Source organism: Pseudorasbora parva, chromosome 3 (genome assembly GCF_024679245.1).
Source record: "Pseudorasbora parva isolate DD20220531a chromosome 3, ASM2467924v1, whole genome shotgun sequence".
NCBI classification, from domain to species: Eukaryota; Metazoa; Chordata; class Actinopteri; order Cypriniformes; family Gobionidae; genus Pseudorasbora; species Pseudorasbora parva.
The window spans coordinates 47,435,823-47,461,258 of NC_090174.1; the positions used below are offsets into that span (position 1 = coordinate 47,435,823).

The 25,436-nt window shown below is 38.5% G+C and overlaps 1 protein-coding gene across 2 annotated transcripts in view; it reads left to right on the top strand.

Annotated features, from left to right (window-relative positions):
• Nucleotides 1-25,436, top strand: part of si:dkey-13n15.2 (protein transport protein Sec24C) — a 66,127-nt gene that overhangs the window by 8,141 nt on the left and 32,550 nt on the right. For both annotated transcript variants that reach the window (XM_067439236.1, XM_067439237.1), the window contains exons 15-19: nt 1,898-1,994; nt 2,223-2,371; nt 5,464-5,602; nt 6,209-6,330; nt 6,874-7,053. In XM_067439236.1, the coding sequence (XP_067295337.1) occupies nt 1,898-1,994; nt 2,223-2,371; nt 5,464-5,602; nt 6,209-6,330; nt 6,874-7,053 (687 nt within the window). The remainder of the gene's footprint in view (nt 1-1,897; nt 1,995-2,222; nt 2,372-5,463; nt 5,603-6,208; nt 6,331-6,873; nt 7,054-25,436) is intronic.

A 25,436-nucleotide genomic window follows, 5' to 3' on the forward strand; every position in this document is an offset into this window, starting at 1 on the left:
TGGGTTGGTCTGAAGTAGCTTCATTATTCATAGGTGTGGTTTGGGCGTAACGTGAATAAACCAATCAGAGCGTCATCCAACATTCCCTTTAAAAGCAGGTGTGCAAGTTCCATTATGGATTGCTATTATTATGGCGTATTTACCAGGCGCACGCCAGGAGCGGTTCACAGCCGAGGAGACTGATGTTCTTGTAAGAGCAGTGAAACACAGAGAAGTTGGGTTGCATGGGGATGGGAGAAACATATGTCTTGCCACTATTGGGCAAACAGGTCTGATCCTTAATTACTACAATTTGCCTGAATAATTTGTAAGCTAGATTTATGCCTATTTTTTCACATCTTCGTGGCACACCACAATGATTTCCGTCATCTCATGTGTTAATATTTTTTTAGTGTAACAATTTATGATTTGCAAAAATAACTGTTGCATCTGTGTAGATTACATGAGCAAAGTGTATGTGTGTTGTGCACGCTATACATAATGGTCAAGCATGCGCCCTTAAAATAGCATAATGAAGAACGCGCAACGCGCCACTGACTTTAGACTAGGTTTTTTTCTGGTCAGTGGCGCAATTGTTTAATGGAACAGCAAAATAGCACCAGGGATTGTTTGCGCCGGAACACGCCTCCTTTTTTTGCGCTGAACCGCCCAGGGAGCGCAAGTTCATTCACTAGTTTAGCGACGTGCTTCTGTGGAGGGAAAAGCGCGCTTTGCGTGGGTGCAAAATAGGAAGGACACATGCGTCGGTGTACAAAGTCAATTGCGCTGGGTGCAAGATAGGGCCCTCAATATTGTTCCTATTTAAAACTTGACTCTTCTATAGTTACATCGCGTACTAAGACCAACGAAATATGAAAAGTTTCTATTTTTTTAGACCGTTATAACTAGGAACTACTTTCTCATTCTGGTATATATACTTATTACACACACACACACACACACACATATATATATATATATATATATATATATATATATATATATATATATATATATATATATATATATATATATATACTTATATACTTATACTTATACTTACTATATACTTATTATAATTCCATGCGTTTATTGAATAAGCAGTCTGTGCCAATGCTGCATTTATTTTTATTAGAAATACTGTAAACAAAGTGTTTTTTAACATTATTAAAAAAAATCTGTTTTAGAAAGAAACATTTCTTATCAATGTTGAAAACTGATTAATATTTTTTTGGGGGATTTTTTGATGAATAGAAAGTTCATAAATGTCTTCAATCTCCACTCTTCACTGATCAATGAAATATGTCTTTGCTCAATAAAAGTATTTATTTTCTTTTTAAAGGGTTAGTTCACCCAAAAATGAAATTTATGTCATTAATGACCCTAATGTTGTTCCACACCCGTAAGACCTCCATTCATCATCAGAACACAGTTTAAGATATTTAATATTTAGTCCAAGAGCGTATTCAATTGTAGGCTAACTATACTGTCCATGTCCAGAAAGGGAATAAAAACATCATCAGAGTAGTCTATATGTGACATCAGTTAGTTCATTAGAATCTCTTGAAGCATCGAAAATACATTTTGGTCTAAAAATAGCAAAAACTACGACTTTATTCAGCATTGTCTTCTCTTCCTTGTTTGTGTTCATTTCTCAAATAAAGATTCAAACGGTTATGAATCAGTGAATCGATCAATGATAGTTTGGTATGTACACTATGCAGATGTATTATAATCACAGTTGAAGTTTTCAGTATCAGAATGCAGTTGTCACTCCTGTAAATAACTAAACTCTGTGTGAAGAGAACATGATTACGCAATCAGAAGAGTAGTGATAATAACCATATTCAATGCAGTGTGAACAAGCCCAAACTGTGTCATTTCATGACAAATCTTTCTGTGTTCTTTTCTTTTACAGTCAGAGATGGAACAGGAACGCTTCCAAACTGATTTGAAAAGATGTGTGAACATGCAGATTGCCTTCAAAGTTCAACTCAGAGTTTTTGTTTGTAAAGGTAATCAAGGGGGCATCTAAAAGAATCTAGGTCTAAATGTAATAAATGTTTTTTATGTATAATATTAGACACAGAGCATACATATATGGGTCATAGTCTATATAAAATATTACATGGTATCCAATCATTTTAATGCTTGATAGTTACTTTGATTCCCTGCATGAATTCCAGATGTTATACATAAATAGATGGTGAGTCCATTACACGCTCAACATTATGTCTCTGCAGAGATGCGCATATCTGGTTGCTATGGCTCCATCATCGCTGGTCCTGACTCCTGCTGTGTTTCCATGGCAGCGCTTGATTGGCACACAGCTCTGGCATTTGAGTTTACTCACAACAAATCTTTGGATGAAACGAGGGGTGTAGCCATACAGGTCGGATTAATGGGTTGTCGTTGGATGTATGGATTGATATACAGTGCATCCGGAAAGTAATCACAGCACTTCGCTTTCTCCACATTTTGCTATGTTAGAGCCTTATTTCAAAATAGATAAAAATAATTATTTTCTTCAAAATTCTACAAACAATACCCTATAAAGACAACGTGAACAAAGTTTGTTTGAAATTTTGCAAATGTATTAAAAATAAAAAACGAAAAAATGACATGTACATTAGTATTCACAGCCTTTGCCATGACACTAAAAATTGAGCTCAGGTGCATCCTGTTTCCACTGATCATCCTTGAAATGTTTCTACATCTTGATTGGAGTCCACCTTTGGTAAATTCAGTTGATTGGACATGATTTGGAGTGGCACACGTCTGTCTATATAAGGTCCCACAGTTAGCAGTGCATGTCAGAGCGCAAACCAAGCCATGAAGTCCAAGGAATTCACCCTTTGCCGGAAGTTTGATTGACAGGTTAATGTTGGTGGACTTGAACTTGAAAAACGGTGTGTACTGACGTCTTTCCATATTTGAACATTCGTTCTAATGTTCATTCATTTTTATTTGATGCTTTATGTTAACCAGAGGAAAGAGATGATCGGTTCATGAGCAGCATTAACTGAATCGCTACTGCGACTTGTCACCACACATTAAAAAGCCACAAACCGGTTGTGGCGAGCGAGACGAGCCAAAGACATGGGAGGAGCGAGTGAGGCCGTGGCGTGAGTGCAAATGAGTGTCACCTGCGAGCCACACCGGTCTCGAGTACTCTCATGAGGGAGCTCGGAGGCATATAAGGATGAGTGACACCAGTGAAGGACGAGAGAGGACCAGGCCTGGATTTTGTGTTGTGGTTTTTTTTACGTTTTATTATGCGTCTGTGTTGTCAGTGTCCCCTTTGCTTCGCAATGTATTTTTCACTGCGTGAGGACATGGTGTGTGGCGTGAGAATGTCATGGCTTGTCAGACGAAGCAACAGTAACTAAAGGGAGAGGGTCTTTGCGAATGGTCAATTGTCTGTAGACCTCAGAGACAGGACTGTATCGAGGCACAGATCTGGGTAAGGGTACAGACACATTTCTGCAGCATTGAAGGTCCCAATGAGCACAGTGCCATCATCTGTAAATGGAAGAAGTTTGGAACCACCAGGACTCTTTTTAGAGCTGGCCTCCCTGCCAAACTGAGCAATCAGGGGAGAAAGTCAGGGAGGTGACCAAGAATCCAATGGTCACTCTGACAGAGCTCCAGCATTTCTCTGTGGAGAGAGGTGAACCTTCTAGAAGAACAGCCATCTCTGCAGCACTCCACCAATCAGACCTGTATGGTAGAGTGGCCAGGCGGCACATTACGTATAGCCTGCGTGGAGTTTGCCAAAGGCACCTGAAGGACTCTCAGACCATGATAAACAAAATTCTCTGGTCTGATGAAACAAAGACTGAACTCTTTGGCCTGAATGGCAAGCATCATGTCTGGAGGAAAACAGGCACCATTCCTCACCTAGTCAGTACCATCCCTACAGGGAAGCATGGTGGTGGCAGCATCATGCTGTGGGGATGTTTTTCAGCGGCAGGAACTGTGAGACTTGTCAGGATCAAAAGAAAAATGAATGCAACAATATACAGAGACATCCTTGATGAAAACCTGCTTGGCCTTCCAACAGGACAATAAGCCAAGATAACAAAGAAGTGGACAACTCTGTTAATGCCCTTGAGTGGCCCAGCCAGAGCTCAGACTTAAACCGATTGAACATCTCTGGAGAGATCTAAAAATGTCTGTGCTTGAGAGACAGGGTGCTTGAGAGGTCCTGCAAAGAAGAATGGGAGAAACTGCCCAAAATTAGGTTTGCCAACCCGGTAGAATCATACTAAAACACCTTGAGTCTGTAATTGGTACCAAAGGGGATTCCAAGTATTGAGCAAAGGCTGTGAATACCTAGGTACATTATGTGTTTGTTTGTTTTTTTTTTTTGGATAAATTTGCAAAGATTTTAAACAAGCTTATTTCACTTTGTCATTAAGTGGTATTGTTTGTTAGCCTGATGTGGTCATACTCAATTCTAGTCAGAATATGAGTCTGAAACTGCTCCATTGGGCTGTGATTATGAAGCATGTTTCAACCGAACCAGGAAAGACATCAATTGGATAGACCTACAACCAATCAGAGCAACGAAGCGACGCATTGTCAAATGTCAACAGACAGAAGTCAACCGCACTGTGTTGCCAAGTCCGCGTTTTTTTCCGTGGTTGTTTTCTATGTCCGCGGGTTGAAGCAACTATTATGTGATATATAGACCCATGAGTGCGAATTTTAGCAGGAAACCTTGCCAAAATAACACACATTTTACCCCACGTACACCATTTTTCCCCTCGGAGAACCCCCCGAGAAGCTATTGTTTAGAGCTAGTAGTTGGCAAGTTTTGTTGTAAAAACTTGGCAACCCTGTCTGCACGCGCGCTGAAATCAGACTGGAATACACAATCTTTGCCGGTGTTGAAAAAAAAAAAAAGAATTTAATGATACACAGAGTACTCACCCAACATGATCATCATTTCTGAGAGAAATTGTGAAGGTGAATGCATATACAAACAAGCTCTCCCTTTAGGATTTGAACAAATATAATCCTAGCCCCTTTGATGACGTGCATGATTATGTTACTGTTGATCATCTGTCCATCATCGTCTAAAGCCCGCCCTGATGATTTCATTGGTCCGAACAGTTTCTGTTCGGGGATAATTACTCCTCTATGGAGCAATGTCAGACCGAACTACCTGACCTAAAAATGTTGTGGGTGGGGCTAAGTTCGGCTGGCATCCAGGCTAATTGTTTGTAGAATTAAGGGAAAAAATAATGATTTTAATCAATTTTGGAATAAGGCAGTAGCATAAAAAAATGTGGGAAAAGTGAAACACTGTGAATACTTTCCTAATGCACTGTATTATTATAGCACATATAAAATTATAGTCAGACTCACATTTTATTTACTTATCTGAGAGTAATGGATATGATAAATAATTTGGTGGTGTTCGACCAAAATATTGATTGTTATTCATTTGTTTGATTCCCTTCTCATCTGCTGGTGTAGTTTGTGCTGTCATACAGTAACTCTTCTGGAGAGAACAGGACACGGATACACACCGTTATTCTGTCAGTGTCCCATCAACTGCTAGACACCTTTCGAAGCAGCCAGGCTGAGACGCTCCTCACATTCTATTGCAAGAAAAGTATAAAAACAGTATTTGCGGTGTATTTCATACAGTAATGTGATGATTCTGCCTACAAATTTTTTTAAATCAACATGTAATCAAATGTGACCCAAATTACCTTTTAAAAATAATCACATATACACTATTGTTCAAAGGTTTGGGATCAAACTTTTTTTTTAAGATATACTTACAGCAAGGATGCATATAATGTTAAGCAGCACAATTGTTTTCAACAGTGATAATAATAAGAAATGTTTCTTGCACCGAATGAGCAAATGAGAATGATTTCTGAAGGATTATGTGACACTGAATGACTAGAAAATACAGCTTTGGCATCACATTAGCTTGACATTTTAAAAATATTTAAAAATGCAAGTTATTTCTAATAATGCAATAATGTTTCACAATATATATAATTGTTACTGTATTTTTGGAAAAATATTACCAACCCCAAACTTTTGAACAGTAGTGTTTAATAATACATGACTATTGTATAGAAAATAAATGTATAAATAATTAGCAATGTGTAATCAGTTTAGAGTTCAGTCTACTTGATTTGAATCTAATTTTGTTCATTTTATGTGTGTGTGTGTGTGTGTGTGTGTGTGTGTGTGTGTGAGTCAGTGTATTCCTTAGCACTGGAGAGTCCACTGCAGTCCCTGCGGGAGGAGTTACAGACGGAGGTTACTGAGATGTTGTCTTGCTTCAGGAAACACAGCTGCACTACCTCTGTGTCCCCAGGACAGGTTAGTTCTTCACAAATATCTCTCTCTTCAATCAGAATCTTTCATAAGTTACTGGTCCAGCACATGCTTTGGAACGTTCAATAGAGATATATCATACAGTTTAAGCAATAATTTTTTGTCAAATATTGATCCACTGTGATACCAACTGAAAAAAAAATCAAGCTTCAGCTGTCTTCAGTCCAATTAATTTTTAATTGCTTAAATGAATGATCACCTTTTTGTCATATTGCCTTGTTTGTGAAAAAAGCCCTAGACAATTATTATTGAATTGTGTGATTACAGCTTAATCAGATATGTTAGACCTGTGAGATCAGTATTTAGGATCAAAGTTTAAGAAAAATACAAACAGTTTTTAGGAGATGACAGACAGTCTTCTATACAGTTACTCTGATCTCAATGAATTTTACCATTCATTACCCATATTACTGATGTAGGCACAGATAATAACACTAAGAAGCCATTCTAAGTGAATCGTATCCGATTTTTGGATAATAGAGTTTTGAATGTCATACTCTTCTCAATGTGTGTCTTTTTGTCTGTCAGCTGGTGCTGCCTCAGTTTCTGAAAGCCGTACCTGTCTACATTAACAGTCTGCGCAAGAGTGAAGTGCTGCTGCCTGGGCTGCGTAGCTCTGTACATCAGCGTCTACAACTGCGTAGCCTCATTGTCTCCATGGACACGCTGAGCACTGCTTCTCAGTTCTACCCACTTATTCTGCCTTTGGTGAGAGACAGACATCTAGAACATTCTGTTCATCCAAATTAGTCACTGAAATGAGAGCGTTTCCTTGTCTGTAAGAATTTGTAATTCTCAGTTGGATTGTTATGCACATTGTTATGCACATGGTGGGATTAGGAAGACATATTCTTTACTGCACTACTGTACTGTACTGTACTGTACTCTCTCTCTCTCTCTCTCTCTCTCTCTCTCTCTCTCTCTCTCTCTCTCTCTCTCTCTGTCTCTATAGCAATTTTTTGCTTATGTCAAGATTTCTGGCACCAAATACAGTTATAATTGGTTATGCACAATATATTACTACCTTGTTTAATGTGAGCTGATATTAGGTGATAAGCTGATAAGGGAGCACACACTGAAAACATTTAACCAAGTTTTATATTTGAAAATCAACAAACAACAAATAAATCAAGCAGCTCTATGCCCTTTTTTAAAAGCAAGATTATATTCTGTGGGATTTCCTTTGGCTGTCGTCAATAGCACCACATAATGCATAAATAATAATTTGGTGTAAATGTCTAATATTATCTCTATAAATATGTTAAAGCAATATTCTCAACAGTGTCCTATTAGCTATGACACATTTAAATCTAGCATAGTTTGTGTATGAGCCCAAACAGTATCCCAGATAAATAAATTATATCCATATTTTCATATGATGAAAAACATTTTCATTTGACACTTTATTTTATGAAATATCAAAAATCCAAAATATGTGCATTATACCTGACAACTAGATGAACACTGTACAGTCAGTTTTATACAAACGCGCATACCAATGTTGTATGTAACTTTAGAGACGGTCCCTAAATATGCGAATCTCGAACGTCAAGCCAACTTTATGCCAGTCATATCAGATGAGCTATGGTTCTGCGGTGTTTGTTTTAAACTATTTTCGCTGTTGAAATAGGCTAGAACAAAAACATTAAACCACTGTATGCTGAATCAATCTCCTCGTTCATCTCTGCTTTGAGTGCAGATTTCTGTGAATGAGAACTGCACGCGCTCTGAACAAAACTCTGGCTAATCATATGATTATTAGACATTGCATTCATAAACTCAATAGAAACACGTGTGCAACGCGATTATAACAGATGGCTTTTGAGAAGCCTATAATAAGTAGGTGACTAGCAACATTGACTAGTGTGAGTGACGGTTTTACACGATGCCACAGTCGAAATTCACTAAACAAACGGCGGGTGTTATGTCAAGGTGTTCGTTCAGCTTTGGCTCAAGCTTCGCGTTATTATTTCCCAGACGTAGGTTTGGAATTGAGGTCAAAGTCAAACCTTCGCAGAATTAGAGTTTTTTTTTACCATGAAAGATTGTCTGCATACATTGCCTGTCTAAAGTTTAGAAACATTACCATTGTTTTTTTTGTTTTTGAAAGAAATCTTTAATGCCCACCAAGGCTCTATTTATTTAAACAAAAACGTTATTTATTTCTGTGATGGCAAAGTTGTATTTTCAGCAACCATTACATTACTGTCTTCAGTGTCACGTGATCCTTCAGAAATCATTCTGATAGGATGATTTGCTGCTCAGGTAAAATATTCTCAATGTTTAAAACAGATGTACTGCTTGGTACTTTTTGTGGAAATAACAATACTTTTTTCATGATTCTATTCTTTGATGAATAGAACGTTCAATTAACTGCATTTATTTATAAAATTGATTACAGCATTTATTAAACCGAAATCTTTTATGTTATACATTTTTATTTAATGCATCCTTTTAATGTTTCTTTAACCTGACCACAAATGTTTGAATGGTGTCATTGTTTCCATTAAAAAGTGTTAAGCAGCAAAAACTGTTTTCAACATTAATAATAATAATAATAAATATAGCTGCAAGCAGCCATTATCGGGGCCAAGCGCAAAGAAGAAGACAAGACATGCCAGCATGGCTGGAAGTCTCAAGCCAACTGCAACAATGAGCCATTAAGGACCTATTAAGTTGATTTTAGGCAAAATAGCAGTCAAATTTTAAATACAGTCAATAATAATGGTTTAATGGTTTATCACTTTCGACCAATAGGTGTCACTGTTACGAAACTGATGTGGTTTAGTCAGATTGAGATGACAATGACACATGCAAAGTTTGGTGTCAATATGTCAAAGCATTGCAGAGATACAGCCTCAAGAGTAATTTTTGCATCATGGCTCAACTCTGTTGCAGTGGTATATGAAAACTGTTTTGTCTATCAATCCGAAATCCATAACTATTTGTCAGCATGGTCTGAAGACGATACGGATCAATTTTGGTGAAAATCGGACAAACGGTCTAGGATGAGTTTGAAAAAGTAGATTTTTAACAAATAACAAGATGGAGCACAGATATGTTTGCAAAATATGGCAAAATTGGTATCTATCTTCTCGGCATGAGCCAATGAATGTATTATGACCAGTCTCATTACAATAGGCTAATTTAATCAAAAGTTATTAGCATTTTTGTACATTTTATTACAACTTTTGACCACAAGGTGGCGCTGCCCCGAAACTTTTTGAATATCTTCGGGACATAGAGCGGAAGACACATACCGAGTTTTGTAATGATACACTAGTGCATTCTTAAATTATAGCATTAGCATTTTAAACCGTAATACTGCATTGAAGTCAATGGGAATTTCATGTTTTGTTTTATTATAGCGCCACCAAGAGGCACAATCCCACCAATTTTTTTATGTGTCCTCGTAGTGAGCCCATACATATGTGTGTCAAGTTTGGTGAAAATATTTCATTTTGTTTTGGAGTTATAGACATTTATATGAAAAAACACGTAAAAAATGACTGACACCTGACTTTGATTGGATTTTACTACCCGTTACTATCAATATTTTGACATTTGGGCATTAGCGTATAGCTATCGACCTATGTTTCCGAACTTCTGAGGCTGGTTTCGTCTCGATCGGACTAGCGGTTTTGAAGATATCAGCAAATGTTTTTTAAGCGCTAAATTACAACGCTGCGCAAACCATATGCCGAAACTGGGCATGTCTTGTATCGTTGGACTCGGCAAGGATTCAGGAGCCCAAAAAAGCTACTCCCATCAAAATTTTTCACTCACACCCAAAGTTATAAGCGTTTGAAAAAAAAGAATTATCCACTAGGTGGCGCTGTTTCGAAACTTCTCAGGCTACTTCAGGGCATCGTGGTGATGACCCATACCAAGTTTCGTAACAATCCGTTCATGCGTTCATAAAATACAGCATTTTTGCACATAATTCAAAATGGCCGACATCCAAAATGGCCGACATGGTAAAATTGGATATCAGTCGACTCGGCATGACGCCCTGAATCTAATGAGACCAATTTTATGATTTTTGGATAAACGGTTCAGAAGTTATAAGCCAAAATATGCATTTTTCGTATCTCCGGACCAGTAGGTGGCGCTGCGCCGAAACGCTGCATGTTGCTTCAGGTCATGCTTGTGATGACATGTACCAAGTTTGGTTTGAATACGATAAAGCGTTGTGGAGATATAGCCTTTAGTGTGTTTTTGCAACCTCTACGTAAAATTTGTTTGTGCGTTTATTGAAAACGATTGGACGAATCAACTTAAATTCCATAACTTTTTGTCAGCATGCTATGAAGATGATCTGTTTCAATTTTCATGAAAATCGGAGCAACGGCCTAGGAGGAGTTAGAAAAAGTAGGTTTTTCAGAAAATTCAAAATGGCGGGAAAATTTGCATACCGGAAAATGACATCATAGGGTGAAATCGAATCGGCTTAAGCCAAGGAATCCGATGAAAAAAGAATTTTGTTTCTAGCCCTTAGGGGTCAAAAGTTATAAGCATAAATATGAGTGAAACTTTGGACAGGTGGTGGCGCTAGAGAGATTGAGTTAGAGGCACCAAATTTGCTATAGTGACAGCTCAGACTGGCCTCTATGAGTGTGCCAAATTTCACAACTTTTTACCATACGGTTCTATGGGCTGCCAGAGACTCCTATGGCGGAAGAAGAAGAAGCAGAATAATAAATATAGCTGCAAGCAGCCATTATCGGGGCCAAGCGCAAAGAAGAAGACAAGACATGCCAGCATGGCTGGAAGTCTCAAGCCAACTGCAACAATGAGCCATTAAGGACCTATTAAGTTGATTTTAGGCAAAATAGCAGTAAAATTTTAAATACAGTCAATAATAATGGTTTAATGGTTTATCACTTTCGACCAATAGGTGTCACTGTTACGAAACTGATGTGGTTTAGTCAGATTGAGATGACAATGACACATGCAAAGTTTGGTGTCAATATGTCAAAGCATTGCAGAGATACAGCCTCAAGAGTCATTTTTGCATCATGGCTCAACTCTGTTGCAGTGGTATATGAAAACTGTTTTGTCTATCAATCCGAAATCCATAACTATTTGTCAGCATGGTCTGAAGACGATACGGATCAATTTTGGTGAAAATCGGACAAACGGTCTAGGATGAGTTTGAAAAAGTAGATTTTTAACAAATAACAAGATGGAGCACAGATATGTTTGCAAAATATGGCAAAATTGGTATCTATCTTCTCGGCATGAGCCAATGAATGTATTATGACCAGTCTCATTACAATAGGCTAATTTAATCAAAAGTTATTAGCATTTTTGTACATTTTATTACAACTTTTGACCACAAGGTGGCGCTGCCCCGAAACTTTTTGAATATCTTCGGGACATAGAGCGGAAGACACATACCGAGTTTTGTAACGATACACTAGTGCATTCTTAAATTATAGCATTAGCATTTTAAACCGTAATACTGCATTGAAGTCAATGGGAATTTCATGTTTTGTTTTATTATAGCGCCACCAAGAGGCACAATCCCACCAATTTTTTTATGTGTCCTCGTAGTGAGCCCATACATATGTGTGTCAAGTTTGGTGAAAATATTTCATTTTGTTTTGGAGTTATAGACATTTATATGAAAAAACACGTAAAAAATGACTGACACCTGACTTTGATTGGATTTTACTACCCCTTACTATCAATATTTTGAGATTTGGGCATTAGTGTATAGCTATCGACCTATGTTTCCGAACTTCTGAGGCTGGTTTCGTCTCGATCGGACTAGCGGTTTCGAAGATATCAGCAAATGTTTTTTAAGCACTAAATTACAACTCTGCGCAAACCATATGCCGAAACCTGGCAAGTCTGGTATCGTTGGAGTCGGCAAGGATTCAGGAGACCAAAAAACACACTCCCATCAAAATATGTCAACCACACCCAAAGTTATAAGCGTTTGAAAAAAAAAATTCTCCACTAGGTGGCGCTGTTTCGAAACTTCTCAGGCTACTTCAGGGCATCGTGGTGATGACCCATACCAAGTTTCATAACAATCTGTTCATGCGTTCATAAAATACAGCATTTTTGCACATAATTCAAAATGGCCGACATCCAAAATGGCCGACATGGTAAAATTGGATATCAGTCGACTCGGCATGACGCCCTGAATCTAATGAGACCAATTTTATGATTTTTGGATAAACGGTTCAGAAGTTATAAGCCAAAATAGGCATTTTTCGTATCTCCGGACAGGTAGGTGGCGCTGCGCCGAAACGCTGCATGTTGCTTCAAGTCATGCTTGTGATGACATGTACCAAGGTTGGTTTGAATACGATAAAGCGTTGCGGAGATATAGCCTTTAGTGTGTTTTTGCAACCTCCACGTAAAATTTGTTTGTGCGTTTATTGAAAACGATTGGACGAATCAACTTGAATTCCATAACTTTTTGTCAACATGCTCTGAAGATGATCTGTTTCAATTTTCGTGAAAATCGGAGCAACGGCCTAGGAGGAGTTCGAAAAAGTAGGTTTTTCAGAAAATTCAAAATGGCGGGAAAATTTGCATACCGGAAAATGACATCATAGGGTGAAATCGAATCGGCTTGAGCCAAGGAATCCGATGAAAAAAGAATTTTGTTTCTAGCCCTTAGGGGTCAAAAGTTATAAGCATAAATATGAGTGAAACTTTGGACAGGTGGTGGCGCTAGAGGGATTGAGTTAGAGGCACCAAATTTGCTATAGTGACAGCTCAGACTGGCCTCTATGAGTGTGCCAAATTTCACAACTTTTTACCATACGGTTCTATGGGCTGCCAGAGACTCCTATGGCGGAAGAAGAAGAAGAAGAAGAAGCAGAATAATAAATATAGCTGCAAGCAGCCATTATCGGGGCCAAGCGCAAAGAAGAAGACAAGACATGCCAGCATGGCTGGAAGTCTCAAGCCAACTGCAACAATGAGCCATTAAGGACCTATTAAGTTGATTTTAGGCAAAATAGCAGTCAAATTTTAAATACAGTCAATAATAATGGTTTAATGGTTTATCACTTTCGACCAATAGGTGTCACTGTTACGAAACTGATGTGGTTTAGTCAGATTGAGATGACAATGACACATGCAAAGTTTGGTGTCAATATGTCAAAGCATTGCAGAGATACAGCCTCAAGAGTAATTTTTGCATCATGGCTCAACTCTGTTGCAGTGGTATATGAAAACTGTTTTGTCTATCAATCCGAAATCCATAAGTATTTGTCAGCATGGTCTGAAGACGATACGGATCAATTTTGGTGAAAATCGGACAAACGGTCTAGGATGAGTTTGAAAAAGTAGATTTTTAACAAATAACAAGATGGAGCACAGATATGTTTGCAAAATATGGCAAAATTGGTATCTATCTTCTCGGCATGAGCCAATGAATGTATTATGACCAGTCTCATTACAATAGGCTAATTTAATCAAAAGTTATTAGCATTTTTGTACATTTTATTACAACTTTTGACCACAAGGTGGCGCTGCCCCGAAACTTTTTGAATATCTTCGGGACATAGAGCGGAAGACACATACCGAGTTTTGTAATGATACACTAGTGCATTCTTAAATTATAGCATTAGCATTTTAAACCGTAATACTGCATTGAAGTCAATGGGAATTTCATGTTTTGTTTTATTATAGCGCCACCAAGAGGCACAATCCCACCAATTTTTTTATGTGTCCTCGTAGTGAGCCCATACATATGTGTGTCAAGTTTGGTGAAAATATTTCATTTTGTTTTGGAGTTATAGACATTTATATGAAAAAACACGTAAAAAATGACTGACACCTGACTTTGATTGGATTTTACTACCCCTTACTATCAATATTTTGAGATTTGGGCATTAGCGTATAGCTATCGACCTATGTTTCCGAACTTCTGAGGCTGGTTTCGTCTCGATCGGACTAGCGGTTTCGAAGATATCAGCAAATGTTTTTTAAGCACTAAATTACAACTCTGCGCAAACCATATGCCGAAACCTGGCAAGTCTGGTATCGTTGGAGTCGGCAAGGATTCAGGAGACCAAAAAACACACTCCCATCAAAATATGTCAACCACACCCAAAGTTATAAGCGTTTGAAAAAAAAAATTCTCCACTAGGTGGCGCTGTTTCGAAACTTCTCAGGCTACTTCAAGGCATCGTGGTGATGACCCATACCAAGTTTCATAACAATCTGTTCATGCGTTCATAAAATACAGCATTTTTGCACATAATTCAAAATGGCCGACATCCAAAATGGCCGACATGGTAAAATTGGATATCAGTCGACTCGGCATGACGCCCTGAATCTAATGAGACCAATTTTATGATTTTTGGATAAACGGTTCAGAAGTTATAAGCCAAAATAGGCATTTTTCGTATCTCCGGACAGGTAGGTGGCGCTGCGCCGAAACGCTGCATGTTGCTTCAAGTCATGCTTGTGATGACATGTACCAAGGTTGGTTTGAATACGATAAAGCGTTGCGGAGATATAGCCTTTAGTGTGTTTTTGCAACCTCCACGTAAAATTTGTTTGTGCGTTTATTGAAAACGATTGGACGAATCAACTTGAATTCCATAACTTTTTGTCAACATGCTCTGAAGATGATCTGTTTCAATTTTCGTGAAAATCGGAGCAACGGCCTAGGAGGAGTTCGAAAAAGTAGGTTTTTCAGAAAATTCAAAATGGCGGGAAAATTTGCATACCGGAAAATGACATCATAGGGTGAAATCGAATCGGCTTGAGCCAAGGAATCCGATGAAAAAAGAATTTTGTTTCTAGCCCTTAGGGGTCAAAAGTTATAAGCATAAATATGAGTGAAACTTTGGACAGGTGGTGGCGCTAGAGGGATTGAGTTAGAGGCACCAAATTTGCTATAGTGACAGCTCAGACTGGCCTCTATGAGTGTGCCAAATTTCACAACTTTTTACCATACGGTTCTATGGGCTGCCAGAGACTCCTATGGCGGAAGAAGCAGAATAATAAATATAGCTGCAAGCAGCCATTATCGGGGCCAAGCGCAAAGAAGAAGACAAGACATGCCAGCATGGCTGGAAGTCTCAAGCCAACTGCAACAATGAGCCATTAAGGACCTATTAAGTTGATTTTAGGCAAAATAGCAGTCAAATTTTAAATACAGTCAATAATAATGGTTTAATGGTTTATCACTTTCGACCAATAGGTGTCACTGTTACGAAACTGATGTGGTTTAGTCAGATTGAGATGACAATGACACATGCAAAGTTTGGTGTCAATATGTCAAAGCATTGCAGAGATACAGCCTCAAGAGTAATTTTTGCATCATGGCTCAACTCTGTTGCAGTGGTATATGAAAACTGTTTTGTCTATCAATCCGAAATCCATAAGTATTTGTCAGCATGGTCTGAAGACGATACGGATCAATTTTGGTGAAAATCGGACAAACGGTCTAGGATGAGTTTGAAAAAGTAGATTTTTAACAAATAACAAGATGGAGCACAGATATGTTTGCAAAATATGGCAAAATTGGTATCTATCTTCTCGGCATGAGCCAATGAATGTATTATGACCAGTCTCATTACAATAGGCTAATTTAATCAAAAGTTATTAGCATTTTTGTACATTTTATTACAACTTTTGACCACAAGGTGGCGCTGCCCCGAAACTTTTTGAATATCTTCGGGACATAGAGCGGAAGACACATACCGAGTTTTGTAACGATACACTAGTGCATTCTTAAATTATAGCATTAGCATTTTAAACCGTAATACTGCATTGAAGTCAATGGGAATTTCATGTTTTGTTTTATTATAGCGCCACCAAGAGGCACAATCCCACCAATTTTTTTATGTGTCCTCGTAGTGAGCCCATACATATGTGTGTCAAGTTTGGTGAAAATATTTCATTTTGTTTTGGAGTTATAGACATTTATATGAAAAAACACGTAAAAAATGACTGACACCTGACTTTGATTGGATTTTACTACCCCTTACTATCAATATTTTGAGATTTGGGCATTAGCGTATAGCTATCGACTTATGTTTCCGAACTTCTGAGGCTGGTTTCGTCTCGATCGGACTAGCGGTTTCGAAGATATCAGCAAATGTTTTTTAAGCACTAAATTACAACTCTGCGCAAACCATATGCCGAAACCTGGCAAGTCTGGTATCGTTGGAGTCGGCAAGGATTCAGGAGACCAAAAAACACACTCCCATCAAAATATGTCAACCACACCCAAAGTTATAAGCGTTTGAAAAAAAAAATTCTCCACTAGGTGGCGCTGTTTCGAAACTTCTCAGGCTACTTCAGGGCATCGTGGTGATGACCCATACCAAGTTTCATAACAATCTGTTCATGCGTTCATAAAATACAGCATTTTTGCACATAATTCAAAATGGCCGACATCCAAAATGGCCGACATGGTAAAATTGGATATCAGTCGACTCGGCATGACGCCCTGAATCTAATGAGACCAATTTTATGATTTTTGGATAAACGGTTCAGAAGTTATAAGCCAAAATAGGCATTTTTCGTATCTCCGGACAGGTAGGTGGCGCTGCGCCGAAACGCTGCATGTTGCTTCAAGTCATGCTTGTGATGACATTTACCAAGGTTGGTTTGAATACGATAAAGCGTTGCGGAGATATAGCCTTTAGTGTGTTTTTGCAACCTCCACGTAAAATTTGTTTGTGCGTTTATTGAAAACGATTGGACGAATCAACTTGAATTCCATAACTTTTTGTCAACATGCTCTGAAGATGATCTGTTTCAATTTTCGTGAAAATCGGAGCAACGGCCTAGGAGGAGTTCGAAAAAGTAGGTTTTTCAGAAAATTCAAAATGGCGGGAAAATTTGCATACCGGAAAATGACATCATAGGGTGAAATCGAATCGGCTTGAGCCAAGGAATCCGATGAAAAAAGAATTTTGTTTCTAGCCCTTAGGGGTCAAAAGTTATAAGCATAAATATGAGTGAATCTTTGGACAGGTGGTGGCGCTAGAGGGATTGAGTTAGAGGCACCAAATTTGCTATAGTGACAGCTCAGACTGGCCTCTATGAGTGTGCCAAATTTCACAACTTTTTACCATACGGTTCTATGGGCTGCCAGAGACTCCTATGGCGGAAGAAGAAGAAGCAGAATAATAATAATAGGAACACTAACGATTTTAATAGGTGCCTCCGCACCTTCGGTGCTTGGCCCCTAAATATAGCTGCAAGCAGCCATTATCGGGGCCAAGCGCAAAGAAGAAGACAAGACATGCCAGCATGGCTGGAAGTCTCAAGCCAACTGCAACAATGAGCCATTAAGGACCTATTAAGTTGATTTTAGGCAAAATAGCAGTCAAATTTTAAATACAGTCAATAATAATGGTTTAATGGTTTATCACTTTCGACCAATAGGTGTCACTGTTACGAAACTGATGTGGTTTAGTCAGATTGAGATGACAATGACACATGCAAAGTTTGGTGTCAATATGTCAAAGCATTGCAGAGATACAGCCTCAAGAGTAATTTTTGCATCATGGCTCAACTCTGTTGCAGTGGTATATGAAAACTGTTTTGTCTATCAATCCGAAATCCATAACTATTTGTCAGCATGGTCTGAAGACGATACGGATCAATTTTGGTGAAAATCGGACAAACGGTCTAGGATGAGTTTGAAAAAGTAGGTTTTTAACAAATAACAAGACGGAGGACAGATAGGTTTGCAAAATATGGCACAATTGGTATCCATGTTCTCGGCATGAGCCATTGACTGTATTATGACCAGTTTCATTACAATGGGTTAATTTAATCAAAAGTTATTCGCATTTCTGTACATTTTATTACAACTTTTGACCACAAGGTGGCGCTACCCCGAAACTTTTTGAGTATCTTCGGGACATGGAGCGGAAGACACATACCGAGTTTTGTAACGATACGCTAATGCATTCTTAAATTATAGCATTAGCATTTTAAACCGTAATACTGCATTGAAGTCAATGGGAATTTCATGTTTTGTTTTATTATAGCGCCACCAAGAGGCACAATCCCACCAATTTTTTTATGTGTCCTCATAGTGAGCCCATACATATGTGTGTCAAGTTTGGTGAAAATATCTCATTTTGTTTTGGAGTTATAGACATTTATATGAAAAAACACGTAAAAAAGGACTGACACCTGACTTTGATTGGATTTTACTACCCCTTACTATCAATATTTTGAGATTTGGGCATTAGCGTATAGCTATCGACCTATGTTTCCGAACTTCTGAGGCTGGTTTCGTCTCGATCGGACTAGCGGTTTCGAAGATATCAGCAAATGTTTTTTAAGCACTAAATTACAACTCTGCGCAAACCATATGCCGAAACCTGGCAAGTCTGGTATCGTTGGAGTCGGCAAGGATTCAGGAGACCAAAAAACACACTCCTATCAAAATATGTCAACCACACCCAAAGTTATAAGCGTTTGAAAAAAAAAATTCTCCACTAGGTGGCGCTGTTTCGAAACTTCTCAGGCTACTTCAGGGCATCGTGGTGATGACCCATACCAAGTTTCGTAACAATCCGTTCATGCGTTCATAAAATACAGCATTTTTGCACATAATTCAAAATGGCCGACATCCAAAATGGCCGACATGGTAAAATTGGATATCAGTCGACTCGGCATGACGCCCTGAATCTAATGAGACCAATTTTATGATTTTTGGATAAACGGTTCAGAAGTTATAAGCCAAAATATGCATTTTTCGTATCTCCGGACCAGTAGGTGGCGCTGCGCCGAAACGCTGCATGTTGCTTCAGGTCATGCTTGTGATGACATGTACCAAGTTTGGTTTGAATACGATAAAGCGTTGCGGAGATATAGCCTTTAGTGTGTTTTTGCAACCTCCACGTAAAATTTGTTTGTGCGTTTATTGAAAACGATTGGACGAATCAACTTGAATTCCATAACTTTTTGTCAACATGCTCTGAAGATGATCTGTTTCAATTTTCGTGAAAATCGGAGCAACGGCCTAGGAGGAGTTCGAAAAAGTAGGTTTTTCAGAAAATTCAAAATGGCGGGAAAATTTGCATACCGGAAAATGACATCATAGGGTGAAATCGAATCGGCTTGAGCCAAGGAATCCGATGAAAAAAGAATTTTGTTTCTAGCCCTTAGGGGTCAAAAGTTATAAGCATAAATATGAGTGAAACTTTGGACAGGTGGTGGCGCTAGAGGGATTGAGTTAGAGGCACCAAATTTGCTATAGTGACAGGTCAGACTGGCCTCTATGAGTGTGCCAAATTTCACAACTTTTTACCATACGGTTCTATGGGCTGCCAGAGACTCCTATGGCGGAAGAAGCAGAATAATAATAATAGGAACACTAACGATTTCAATAGGTGCCTCCGCACCTTCGGTGCTTGGCCCCTAATAATAGGAACACTAACAATTTCAATAGGTGCCTCCGCACCTTCGGTGCTTGGCCCCTAAATATAGCTGCAAGCAGCCATTATCGGGGCCAAGCGCAAAGAAGAAGACAAGACATGCCAGCATGGCTGGAAGTCTCAAGCCAACTGCAACAATGAGCCATTAAGGACCTATTAAGTTGATTTTAGGCAAAATAGCAGTCAAATTTTAAATACAGTCAATAATAATGGTTTAATGGTTTATCACTTTCGACCAATAGGTGTCACTGTTACGAAACTGATGTGGTTTAGTCAGATTGAGATGACAATGACACATGCAAAGTTTGGTGTCAATATGTCAAAGCATTGCAGAGATACAGCCTCAAGAGTAATTTTTGCATCATGGCTCAACTCTGTTGCAGTGGTATATGAAAACTGTTTTGTCTATCAATCCGAAATCCATAAGTATTTGTCAGCATGGTCTGAAGACGATACGGATCAATTTTGGTGAAAATCGGACAAACGGTCTAGGATGAGTTTGAAAAAGTAGATTTTTAACAAATAACAAGATGGAGCGCAGATATGTTTGCAAAATATGGCAAAATTGGTATCTATCTTCTCGGCATGAGCCAATGAATGTATTATGACCAGTCTCATTACAATAGGCTAATTTAATCAAAAGTTATTAGCATTTTTGTACATTTTATTACAACTTTTGACCACAAGGTGGCGCTGCCCCGAAACTTTTTGAATATCTTCGGGACATAGAGCGGAAGACACATACCGAGTTTTGTAACGATACACTAGTGCATTCTTAAATTATAGCATTAGCATTTTAAACCGTAATACTGCATTGAAGTCAATGGGAATTTCATGTTTTGTTTTATTATAGCGCCACCAAGAGGCACAATCCCACCAATTTTTTTATGTGTCCTCGTAGTGAGCCCATACATATGTGTGTCAAGTTTGGTGAAAATATTTCATTTTGTTTTGGAGTTATAGACATTTATATGAAAAAACACGTAAAAAATGACTGACACCTGACTTTGATTGGATTTTACTACCCCTTACTATCAATATTTTGAGATTTGGGCATTAGCGTATAGCTATCGACCTATGTTTCCGAACTTCTGAGGCTGGTTTCGTCTCGATCGGACTAGCGGTTTCGAAGATATCAGCAAATGTTTTTTAAGCACTAAATTACAACTCTGCGCAAACCATATGCCGAAACCTGGCAAGTCTGGTATCGTTGGAGTCGGCAAGGATTCAGGAGACCAAAAAACACACTCCCATCAAAATATGTCAACCACACCCAAAGTTATAAGCGTTTGAAAAAAAAAATTCTCCACTAGGTGGCGCTGTTTCGAAACTTCTCAGGCTACTTCAGGGCATCGTGGTGATGACCCATACCAAGTTTCATAACAATCTGTTCATGCGTTCATAAAATACAGCATTTTTGCACATAATTCAAAATGGCCGACATCCAAAATGGCCGACATGGTAAAATTGGATATCAGTCGACTCGGCATGACGCCCTGAATCTAATGAGACCAATTTTATGATTTTTGGATAAACGGTTCAGAAGTTATAAGCCAAAATAGGCATTTTTCGTATCTCCGGACAGGTAGGTGGCGCTGCGCCGAAACGCTGCATGTTGCTTCAAGTCATGCTTGTGATGACATGTACCAAGGTTGGTTTGAATACGATAAAGCGTTGCGGAGATATAGCCTTTAGTGTGTTTTTGCAACCTCCACGTAAAATTTGTTTGTGCGTTTATTGAAAACGATTGGACGAATCAACTTGAATTCCATAACTTTTTGTCAACATGCTCTGAAGATGATCTGTTTCAATTTTCGTGAAAATCGGAGCAACGGCCTAGGAGGAGTTCGAAAAAGTAGGTTTTTCAGAAAATTCAAAATGGCGGGAAAATTTGCATACCGGAAAATGACATCATAGGGTGAAATCGAATCGGCTTGAGCCAAGGAATCCGATGAAAAAAGAATTTTGTTTCTAGCCCTTAGGGGTCAAAAGTTATAAGCATAAATATGAGTGAAACTTTGGACAGGTGGTGGCGCTAGAGGGATTGAGTTAGAGGCACCAAATTTGCTATAGTGACAGCTCAGACTGGCCTCTATGAGTGTGCCAAATTTCACAACTTTTTATCATACGGTTCTATGGGCTGCCAGAGACTCCTATGGCGGAAGAAGAAGAAGAAGAAGAAGAAGAAGAAGAAGCAGAATAATAATAATAGGAACACTAACAATTTCAATAGGTGCCTCCGCACCTTCGGTGCTTGGCCCCTAATAATAGGAACACTAACGATTTCAATAGGTGCCTCCGCACCTTCGGTGCTTGGCCCCTAACAAGCAGCCATTATCGGGGCCAAGTGCAAAGAAGAAGACAAGACATGCCAGCATGGCTGGAAGTCTCAAGCCAACTGCAACAATGAGCCATTAAGGACCTATTAAGTTGATTTTAGGCAAAATAGCAGTCAAATTTTAAATACAGTCAATAATAATGGTTTAATGGTTTATCACTTTCGACCAATAGGTGTCACTGTTACGAAACTGATGTGGTTTAGTCAGATTGAGATGACAATGACACATGCAAAGTTTGGTGTCAATATGTCAAAGCATTGCAGAGATACAGCCTCAAGAGTAATTTTTGCATCATGGCTCAACTCTGTTGCAGTGGTATTTGAAAACTGTTTTGTCTATCAATCCGAAATCCATAACTATTTGTCAGCATGGTCTGAAGACGATACGGATCAATTTTGGTGAAAATCGGACAAACGGTCTAGGATGAGTTTGAAAAAGTAGGTTTTTAACAAATAACAAGACGGAGGACAGATAGGTTTGCAAAATATGGCACAATTGGTATCCATGTTCTCGGCATGAGCCATTGACTGTATTATGACCAGTTTCATTACAATGGGTTAATTTAATCAAAAGTTATTCGCATTTCTGTACATTTTATTACAACTTTTGACCACAAGGTGGCGCTACCCCGAAAATTTTTGAGTATCTTCAGGACATGGAGCGGAAGACACATACCGAGTTTTGTAACGATACGCTAATGCATTCTTAAATTATAGCATTAGCATTTTAAACCATAATACTGCATTGAAGTCAATGGGAATTTCCTGTTTTGTTTTATTATAGCGCCACCAAGAGGCACAATCCCACCAATTTTTTTATGTGTCCTCATAGTGAGCCCATACATATGTGTGTCAAGTTTGGTGAAAATATCTCATTTTGTTTTGGAGTTATAGACATTTATATGAAAAAACACGTAAAAAAGGACTGACACCTGACTTTGATTGGATTTTACTACCCCTTACTATCAATATTTTGAGATTTGGGCATTAGCGTTTAGCTATCGACCTATGTTTCCGAACTTCTGAGGCTGGTTTCGTCTCGATCGGACTAGCGGTTTCGAAGATATCAGCAAATGTTTTTTAAGCACTAAATTACAACTCTGCGCAAACCATATGCCGAAACCTGGCAAGTCTGGTATCGTTGGAGTCGGCAAGGATTCAGGAGACCAAAAAACACACTCCCATCAAAATATGTCAACCACACCCAAAGTTATAAGCGTTTGAAAAAAAAATTTCTCCACTAGGTGGCGCTGTTTCGAAACTTCTCAGGCTACTTCAGGGCATCGTGGTGATGACCCATACCAAGTTTCATAACAATCTGTTCATGCGTTCATAAAATACAGCATTTTTGCACATAATTCAAAATGGCCGACATCCAAAATGGCCGACATGGTAAAATTGGATATCAGTCGACTCAGCATGACGCCCTGAATCTAATGAGACCAATTTTATGATTTTTGGATAAACGGTTCAGAAGTTATAAGCCAAAATAGGCATTTTTCGTATCTCCGGACAGGTAGGTGGCGCTGCGCCGAAACGCTGCATGTTGCTTCAAGTCATGCTTGTGATGACATGTACCAAGGTTGGTTTGAATACGATAAAGCGTTGCGGAGATATAGCCTTTAGTGTGTTTTTGCAACCTCCACGTAAAATTTGTTTGTGCGTTTATTGAAAACGATTGGACGAATCAACTTGAATTCCATAACTTTTTGTCAACATGCTCTGAAGATGATCTGTTTCAATTTTCGTGAAAATCGGAGCAACGGCCTAGGAGGAGTTCGAAAAAGTAGGTTTTTCAGAAAATTCAAAATGGCGGGAAAATTTGCATACCGGAAAATGACATCATAGGGTGAAATCGAATCGGCTTGAGCCAAGGAATCCGATGAAAAAAGAATTTTGTTTCTAGCCCTTAGGGGTCAAAAGTTATAAGCATAAATATGAGTGAAACTTTGGACAGGTGGTGGCGCTAGAGGGATTGAGTTAGAGGCACCAAATTTGCTATAGTGACAGCTCAGACTGGCCTCTATGAGTGTGCCAAATTTCACAACTTTTTACCATACGGTTCTATGGGCTGCCAGAGACTCCTATGGCGGAAGAAGAAGAAGAAGAAGAAGCAGAATAATAAATATAGCTGCAAGCAGCAATTGTCGGGGCCAAGCGCAAAGAAGAAGACAAGACATGTCAGCATGGCTGGAAGTGTCAAACCAACTGCAACAATGAGCCATTAAAGAATTATTAAGTTGATTTTAGGCAAAAAAGCAGTACAATTTTAAATACAGTCAATAATAATGATTTAATGGTTTATCGTTTTCAACCAATAGGTGGCACTGTTACTAAACTGATGTGGTGTAGTCAGATTGAGGAGACAATGACACATGCAAAGTTTGGTGTCAATATGTCAAAGCATTGCAGAGATACAGCCTCAAGAGTAATTTTTGCATCAGAGCTCAACTGCGTTGCTGTGGTTTATGACAAATGGTTTGTCTATCAACACGAAATCCATAATTATTTGTTCACATGGTCTGAAGACGATACGATTTAATTTTGGTGAAAATTGGACAAACGGTCTAGGACGAGTTTGAAAAAGTAGGTTTTTAACCAATAACAAGATAGAGGGGAGAGAGGTTTGCCAAATATGGGAAAAATTGGTATCTATGTTCTCGGCATGAGCCATAGAATGATTTATAACCAGTCTCATTGCAATAGGCTAATTTAATCAAAAGTTATTAGCATTTTTGTACACTTTATTACAACTTTTGACCACAAGGTGGCGTTGCCCGAAAACTTTTTGAGTACCTTCAGGACATAGAGCGGAAGAAGACACATACTGAGTTTTGTAATTATACACTAATGCATTCGTAAAGTATAGCATATGCATTTTATACCCTAATACTGCATTGAAGTCAATGGGAATTTCATGTTTTGTTCTATTATAGCGCCACCAAGAGGCAGAATCCCACCATTTTTTATATGTCCTCAGAGTGAGCCCATACATATGTGTGTCGAGTTTGGTGAAAATATCTCATTTTGTTTTGGAGTTATAAACAGTTGTATGAAAAAAACACGTAAAAAATGACTGACACCTGACTTTGATTGGATTTTACTACCCCTTACTATCAATATTTTGACATTTGGGAATCAGTGTATAGCTATCGACCTATGTTTCCGAACTTCCGGCGCTGGTTTCGTCTCGATCGGAATGAAAATATAGAATGAACTACTATTAGATATTACATATTTTAAGAAGTAAAATGAGTTTTAAAAGGAAGGGACATTTAATGGGATTTGTATGTTTCATTTTATTGTTGTGGATTTAATTAGGGCCCGAGCACTGATGGTGGTCTACATGTCAATATTTAGTCAGTTAT